Source organism: Apium graveolens, unplaced genomic scaffold (genome assembly GCF_009905375.1).
Source record: "Apium graveolens cultivar Ventura unplaced genomic scaffold, ASM990537v1 ctg6595, whole genome shotgun sequence".
Classification (NCBI taxonomy): domain Eukaryota; kingdom Viridiplantae; phylum Streptophyta; class Magnoliopsida; order Apiales; family Apiaceae; genus Apium; species Apium graveolens.
In genome coordinates, this window is record NW_027419619.1 from 57,107 (window position 1) to 65,639 (window position 8,533).

Sequence of the window (8,533 nt, forward strand, 5' to 3'; positions counted from 1 at the left end):
ATAGACAAGGATATAAAAACATAAAAATATATCAAAATGTTAAATATTAAATATTAAAAACAATACACCAAAATAAAGTTAGTAAACAAATAATAAAATCGAGAAATAATTGAGAGAATTACCACATTGCCATAGTCCAGGAGGATAGCATAGTCACAGAGAAAAAAATAAAGTTGTTTTTTAGTGGTGTAAGTCAAGGTGGAGATTGATCTCCTGAGAATTTGATTAATATCAGGTGGTAAAAATTTGTTCCATAACTCATCCCAATCACTGGCAGCCCTCAATTTTGAAACACCTGAAGCTCTACATGTATCCTTGGGTGATGTGAATGATAATATTAACGATAGGTAATTCTCCTTAAGGTGCTCAATCTTAGTTCTTTTGTGATTTATGATTTTCTTCCCCAAATCTGTCCTAAAGTTCATTGTAATGAAATAATTTGTTTTTTATTATCTTTACTCTACCTACCAGAAAGGTTTAGATGTTTCTAGATTTAAGCTAAACGGGCCGATACCTAAACTAGGTGACCAGATATGGTCCAAAAGGAGGGATAATAAAAAGTGTGACCCCCTCAAGGTCCATATAAGTGACTTCTCTTGACCCATATTTTTTAAGGTCCAAAATTTTGATGACCTTTCTACACAGCTCATTCGAAAATAAAATGTTCACAAATTATTTTAACTAGTAATCTTCCCGGTGCTTCGCACATGTAAATTTCTTGCAATAATCAAAAGTATTAAAAACTATTGATTTTTCAAATAATGATTTTGCAATATACAAAAATATGAAAAATAATGATTTTCTGTAAATTTAAAAAATTATAAGAAATTTAAAATTTGTATGATTTATTAAAAAAAGAAATATTATTATAAAATGCAAAATTTATTTGTGAAAATTTTATACCGAAAATATATCATTTCGTAATTGTATCTCGTACTTAAATTTCGATTAAGAAAACTTTTATGTTAGTTGAATTAACAAAGTCGATGTTACATTTTTGAAATTTTTTGAAACTTATGATTCTAAAAAATGTTAAACTATTATACATAAACTGCTTGGAGAGTTTTTTAAAAATCATTATAAAAAAATGCTTGGAGAAAAAATTTAGGTTAAAAAATCATTAAATAATAAAATAATAGTTGTGTCATGGTTAATATTAAAATAAATAGTTGACTATTTATGATATAAACATTATTGTAAAAACGACACGCCCCTTACATTGTAAGATAATGTTTTTCTTTTGCTCTAGAAGTTTTACTTTTTTAAAAAATTACTTTGAAAATTGTAATTTAATAGATGTAAAATATTAAAGAAAAATACAATATTTAAAATCCGTGCAGTGTGCAAATGTTCTTCAATTAAAAAAACAATGACTATATGTTTAGTCCAAACCTAACCACATAATTAATTTTAAATATTACTATGTTTTAATTTGAACTCTATTAATATTTATATGCAACAATCTCAAGTTTATTTTTTTAGATCTTAGTTATAAGATTTAATAAATATACACATATGTATGTTTATCTAAAAAATATTTACAAATATGTATATTTGATCTAGTAATTTTATGTTTATTGTAATAAGATAGAAAAAACTTGTTAAGTGTAATTTCTACAAATTTGTGAGTTTATTTTCTCTAATTATAATATTTTATATTTACTTGTGTTTGTCTATAGATTATTATTTATAATATCTCTTTTTGCACCATTTTTTTAACCTAATGATAAACATCAAATCATAAAACAATTCTACCAATTAAAATTTAGTACACACTATATACTTACAAGTATAACAACATGGCAAATTATTTTTTTAAACTTAGATTAATAGAGCAAAAACACTATTATGCCGGATTCGATTGATCTTACATTTTCCAATTTTTTAATTTCAATAACAGCTTACTCTGGACGATCACGATTAACAACTTGAACAAAAAAATGTCTTCTCTCTCAAAGATTAACAGCTATGGGGTTGCTGCCAACGGGAAAAAATTTCAAAATGAGGGGACTAAGGAAGGTGAGTTGAAGGTAGCTAAGAAGGGGTTTAGTGCTGAGACAAGCAAGAAGGTTAAGCTGGAGAGCAGATTCTTAAGCATTTCATTTGGGCATACAAGGATATTCTAGACAAGGAAACAAGTAAGAGTTTTTTTGAAAGCGATAAACAGGCAATAACGGAAGCTTTAAATCAGATCCATTGGAGAAGCTTGAAAGCTAGGGGAGGGTTGGAATGGAAGGAGAAGAGTAGAAGTGAAGGAAAAATTCAAGGGGAAAGGGGAAATGTCAAGACTTATGCGCAAGCATTAAAGAATGAGATAGACAAGATGGTGGATGTCAAAAGAGTTGTGGATGAGGGGGAGTGGCAAATGGTGCAAAGGAAGAAAAAGGCAGGGAAAGCAAGAATGGAGTCAAGTTTCACGATTTTTCCGTATAATATCCCGGGAGAGTGCAAAGCTAGGGAAATTTGGAATTGCTTGAGGGTTTCAGGGGTTATTTTGGATATAATTCTGCCTAGAAAAAGGGACAAAAGAGGGAAAAAATATGGTTTTGTCAAGACAACTTCGGAGCTTGAAGCCGCTACAATTATTCTTAATGTGAAGGGAAAGGGGGGTTTAGGATCTAATATTCGTATGAGTCTTAATGAAAAAAGGTTAGTAGAGATCAAGGAAAAGGAGGTTTTAGGGTGTACAAAAATAATGTGGTTGGGTCAAATCAGAAAAGAAATAGGGATGACTATAATAATATTAAGAAGGATGTGGTCAAAGTGAATGCTGAGGTTGGAAATAAGCATGAAAATGGAAATCAGGAGAAGGAGTTGGGGGTTGAAATGTTTGAATATATTGAAGCAGTAGTAGATAAAGATGTTGAGGAGGGTTTATATGATACCAAAGTGACTTTCTCAAGAACTGATGAATCAGCGAGCTCGTTGCAAAATAATTTATGAGGAGAAGGGATATAACAGGTCAATGTAGTGGGATTAACTTCTCGAAAGTTCTTATTAGCTAGTATGCATGACAAGGGGTGGGAAGAATATGCAGATAAGCTTTTTGAGAAATAGTTTAGGAGTCTGAGAAAATTTAAAGATGAGGATCTGGTTGTTCCCAGGACAGTATGGTTACAAAGCTATGGGATCCCAATGAATGTGTGGTTAGAAGAAAATTTGAAGGGCTATACGAGATGGTTGGGGATTGGATTAGTTGGTTCTATCAGAAAGATAATGAGAGTGAGTTTTTTAATCCAGTCATTTGTATATCTACTACAAGAAGGGAAAAGATTGAAGAGTCCATGAATATATTAGTGAAGGGAAAGCTTTATCTAATTAAATTTGTTGAAATTGAAAATGGGAAGGAGCTGAAGAATAAAATGGGTTCAATTAGTTTATCTGAAGGAGGGATTATATCAAAAGTTATGAAGGAGCATGGTGGAATAGAGTCAAAAGATAAGGACTTAAAAGTAGATAGGGAAGTGAGTACTAGTCAGACTGTGGAATCCAAAGCTGTAGCAGTAAGTAAGGGGAGTCAAGGCTACTCGAAAGGAAATATAGGTGTTCTTCAGGAACTTGAATTGGGTAAAAGGGTGGAGGTGTTGGAGGTGGATGGAAAAGTGCATGAGGGGATGTTGGTTTTGTTAAATAGTCAAGCTACAGAAGAAGTGGTTAGAACAAACTCTAAATGAACTAGTAAGGATTCTTTAAGTGAGCTGAAGTCTTGAGAGACAAAGAACATAGTGGAAAAGTCTAATAGTTTAGAGTATGCTGTTTTTACTGGTACTTCACAAGGTACTTTGTGTAATGAAATTGTTAAGCTCAAAGTCAAAGGAGTGGGTAGAGCTAAAAAGAAAGGTAAAAAATTTAACAATCCTTTTGACTTGAAAGGAGGTGTTAATTTAGGATGTAGGAAGTATCTTGGGAGAAATAATAGGTTAGGCCCTTATTTAGGGTTTGGAGGTAGTTTTGTGACTTTGTCAGGAAACAAAGAGGTAAAAAAGAAAGAAGCTGCTAGAGAAATAATAGATTGTGCTGAACAAATGGGGCTAAAGGTGTAAGGGGATAGAGAGAAAGTTATTATTGGGATAGCAGAGCAGCTGCAAAAAGGAGAATTGTAAGATTGAAGTAATAAAGAAGTTGTACTGTAGTAAAAGTAAACCATTATGTCAGTAAAAGATATAAGAATAATATCTTGGAATTGTAGAGGGTTGTGTAATGGTGTGAAGAGAAGAATGGTTAAAGATATAATCAGATCTAGAAGAGTTAATATACTGTGTTTGCAGGAAACAAAATGTATGGAATGGAAGAAATTTTGGGAGAAATCCATTTGGGACAGTGGTCAGGTAGGATGGCTTATACAGAATTCAGAAGGTTTGTCAGGGGGATTGATTTTAGCATTGGATAATTTGTGTTATAAAAATTTAGGCTCGGCTTTAGGAAAAACTTGGCAGTTGGTTCAGCTCAAATGCATCTTAACAGATGAAGTTTTTCATATAGTCAATGTGCATGGTCCTTTAAACTTAAAAGGTAAGAGGCAATTTTGGGATGAGATATCAAAAATCTTACTTATCACAGAAAATGATTTGGTGTGTGTGCTTGGGGACTTTAATAGTATTATGGACGAAAAATAGAGTGTCAATTGCACATATAGAAGATTATATGTGCAGGGTTTTAAAGATTTTATTAAGAATAATAATTTGCGTGAGATTCGGTTGATAAATGAAAGTTTTAATTGGTTTGGTCCTTTTGGAAGGTGTAGTAAGTTAGACAAAGTTCTGGTTAATGATAATTGGTATGCTCGAGATAACTGGGAAGTTATGGTAATTAATAGGATGATATCGGATCATAGACCTTTGTTGATGTATGCTTGTAAAATTCTGAATGATCCAGTGTCTTTTAGGGTGTTTAATTGGTGGTTGTATGATGAAGAGGTTAGGGTCAAAATGGAAAATTTTTGGAAGCTAGGTAAAGAAGCTAGAATGCAAGTGAATATTCAAGTTATGTTAAAGAAATTTAAGTTGGGAATGAAACAATGGTGCAAAGGAGCTAAGGATAAGCTAGAGATTAAGATTAAAGAGCTAGAAAACAGAATGGAATGCTTAGATGGTAGTCATGTTGGAGGGGAGGAAGTTGTTAGGTGCCAAGTAGAATTAGCTGATAGTTATAGGAAAAGGGATTCAATGCTAAGGCAGAAAGAAAGGAATAATTAGAATCTGCAGGGGGACAAAAATACAAAAATTTTTAATAAAGTGATTCAGAAAAGGAGATGCAGAAATAAAATTGATAGAATTGTTGTAGGATGGAAAGGTTGTAACTGAAGCTCAGGAGGTCAGAATGATTTTTTACAAGTACTTTACAGCTATATTCAATTCAAAAAAGATGGAATGTTTGGAGGTGGGGTCACTTATAGATAAGAGGTTAAATAAGGAAGAAGTTTTGTTTTTGGAGAGAGATTTCTGTATGGAGGAGATAATAATTGCATTGAAATCATTCAGTAGTGATAAAGCTCCTGGGCCAGATGGATTAAACATGAAGTATATTAAGGAGTTTTGGCCTTTTCTGAAGGATAAAGTGTTGGAAGGGTTTAATTGGTTTGCTAATACTGGATGTCTTCCTAAAGGCTTTAATTCTTCATTCATAGCTCTGGTTCCTAAGGTCAGGGTACCAAATAAGCCAAGTGAGTTTAGACCTATAAGCTTAATAAATAGTGTTGCTAAAATTTTAACTAAGGTGTTGGCAAATAGGCTAAGTACAGTTTATGATAAGTTAGTAGGGGTAAATCAGTTTGGTTTTGTAAAGGGTAGGCGGGCTGCTGAAAGCATCTTCATAGTAAATGAGGTCTACCACAGTATGAAGAAGTCAAAGAATAAAGGTTTGATCTTAAAATTGGATTTTGAGAAGGCTTTTGACTCAGTGAATTGGAGTTTTTTGTTCAAACTCTAAAGTGTTTGGGCCTGGGGATCAGATGGATTAAGTGGATGGAGGATTTTTTTAAGTCAATAAGGATATCTGTGCTGGTTAATGGTACACCTACTAAAGAATTCAGCATGTCTAATGGTATTAGACAAGGGGACCCTCTTTCTCCCATGCTTTTTCAATTTAACGGGAGAGGTACTAAGCAGTATGTTAAATGCAGCAAGTGAGCAAGGAATCATTGAGGGCTTACAGTTGGGAAAGGAAGGTAAGAAAATTACTCATCTGCAGTATGCTGATGATACATTAGTATTTTTACAAGGAAATGAGAAATCCATTCTGGGAATAAAAAAAGTATTACAATATTTTCAGTTGCTATCAGGTTTGAAGAAGAACTTCCAAAAAAGTAGCATATACTCCTGTCACATTCAAAATTCATAACTTAATTTTATGGCAGAAAGGTTGGGTTGCAAATTAGGATCTTGGCCTTTGGTTTATTTAGGGAGTCAAATTGGTGTTAGCTCAAGAAAGAAAGTTTTTTGGAAACCATTGGTGGAGAAGTTTAGGAGTAAATTAGCCAACTGGAAGAGAGATAGTTTGAACCAAGCTGGGAGGTTATCTTTGGTTAAGTCTACTTTGGATAGTTTACCTATCTATTGGTTTACATTACACAAAGTACCGGTAGGAGTATGTAATCAACTAGAAAGAATTGGAAGGGAATTTTTTGGGGAAACTCTTCAGGGGATGGAGAAGAGAAAGGTAAAAAGATGCATTTAGTAGCTTGGAGCTCAGTATGCAAATCAAGGAAACAAGGAGGATTAGGCCCGAGTTCATTGCAGATTAGGAACTCATTATTGCTTTGTAAGTGGTGGTTTAAATGGCAAGCTGAGAGAAAGATGGCATGGAATGTATGGTTAAGAGGCATGTATGGTTGTGGTCAGAGTGAGGGGTTAGAGTTGCTAGGAAAACAGAAATCATGCTTAATAATGGTACAGGGCATAATAAAGGCAGTTGCTAAACACTCTGAATCTGGTTTTTTTGGACCTAGATCTATGAGATGGGAAGTTGCTGATCGGGATTCAGCTCTTTTTTGGGAAGATCTTTGGTACAAAGATATAACCATAATGGAAAGATTCCCTAGGTTGTACAGTCTTTCTAAGTTACAACAGAAAGAAGTAAACATTTTTAAGACCTTATGGGATTGTTATGATAGGAGTGGTGAGGTATTTTGGAAAAGGAAGTTGACAATTTGGGAATTAGAGGATCTGAAGGAGCTTGAAGATATAGTAAATGCAGTGAGCTTCTTTGCTAAAAAGGACAGAATTATTTGGGTACCAGTTAAGGATACATACAATACTAGAGTAGCTTATGAACTACTGATCAACAGTGAAGTAGAGAAAGGCAATGAATGGGAACAAATTTGGAAATACAAGGTGCCTGAAAAGGTAAAATTATTTTTATGGAAGGTAAAATCAAAAATTGTTCCAACAAAGGTTTGGTTAGCTCACAGAATGCCTGACTACAGTAAATGTATGGTTTGTTTAAAACCAATAATTATTTAGAAACCTAGTTGCTGGAAAGCAGGTTTCGGACTATCTTGACTACACAACTGCGAATGGGAAACAAGCCGGAAAAACAGCGAACCAAGGCGGCAACCTGAACACCGGAGAGGCGGCCGGAAAAATGAAACAGGAGCGGCGAACAGAGAGGACGGGGAGGGGCAAAATAGAGGAAAGAAAAACAGGAGAGAGAAGGGATTTAAGAGAGAGATGAGATTGTAGAGAGAAAGAGAGACAGGCGAGATAGATTGAGTGAGGAAAGAGATGAGGATGTTTATCATTTACCAGTTCTGTTTCTATTTTTTTATATGCCAACACTCAATTGTAAACACGTATAAAAATGAGAGACACGCAGCCTGAAAATCAAACACGTGTCCTTCTTGCCTGATTTTTTGACCCGTATTCGTAATTTTAACGAACCAAGTTGCACAAAAATAAACTCAGAAAATTATAAAAATAGTTTTAAAATTTTATAAAAAATCCCGAAACTAAAAAAATAAAATTTCCATAATTTTTAAAGCACTTTTGAAACTCAACTCGTACCCGTATTTCACAATTAACGAACCGAGCTGCACTTAAAACAAATTCAGAAAATCACGAAAATATTCTTAAAATGTTATAAATATTCCAAATTTAATAAAAACATAAATTTCGAAATTTTAAAATAATTTCTAAAATGTAATTTATACCCGCTTTTATCAATTAAACGAATCAACGCGCGAGTGAAACTAACTCCAAAAATTCCCGAAATAATTTTAAAATTCTCGGAATATTTCAAACTTACATAAATATGAATTTCATAATTTTTTAAAGAATTCTAGAATTTAATACAGATTTTTACAAAATAAATACAATCAGAAAATCATACAAGGTTAAATAATTGATACAATATTGATATCTAAATTTTGTAAAATCCCAAAAATAAGTATTGAAATTATAAAATCATAAAACTAATTTTAGAGACAATTCAAATATTTATGAGTTTTAAAACTCTAATAAAATCACCTTTAAAAATAAAACAGAACAATATAACTCAATTTTTAACTACACATTCCAATCCTTTATACTAACAAATC

At 32.9% G+C, this 8,533-nt stretch overlaps 1 protein-coding gene across 1 annotated transcript; it reads left to right on the forward strand.

Annotated features, from left to right (window-relative positions):
* Positions 1-5,364: 5,364 nt before the first annotated feature.
* On the forward strand, positions 5,365-7,671 carry LOC141703380 (uncharacterized). Its single transcript, XM_074506910.1, has 5 exons — positions 5,365-5,857; positions 6,050-6,166; positions 6,356-6,657; positions 6,765-7,343; positions 7,483-7,671. The coding sequence occupies exons 1-5, from the start codon at positions 5,365-5,367 to the stop codon at positions 7,669-7,671; spliced, it is 1,680 nt and encodes a 559-aa protein (XP_074363011.1).
* The last annotated feature ends 862 nt before the right edge of the window (positions 7,672-8,533 follow it).

Excerpts from the sequence above, each read along its gene's own strand:
- LOC141703380 (XM_074506910.1), top strand. The coding sequence starts at position 5,365 with ATGGAATGTTTGGAGGTGGGGTCACTTATAGATAAGAGGTTAAATAAG. Across the intron at positions 6,658-6,764 it reads AGGGGATGGAGAAGAGAAAG|TGGTGGTTTAAATGGCAAGC; the intron begins GTAAAAAGATGC and ends TTGCTTTGTAAG. Across the intron at positions 7,344-7,482 it reads AATACAAGGTGCCTGAAAAG|GTTTCGGACTATCTTGACTA; the intron begins GTAAAATTATTT and ends GCTGGAAAGCAG.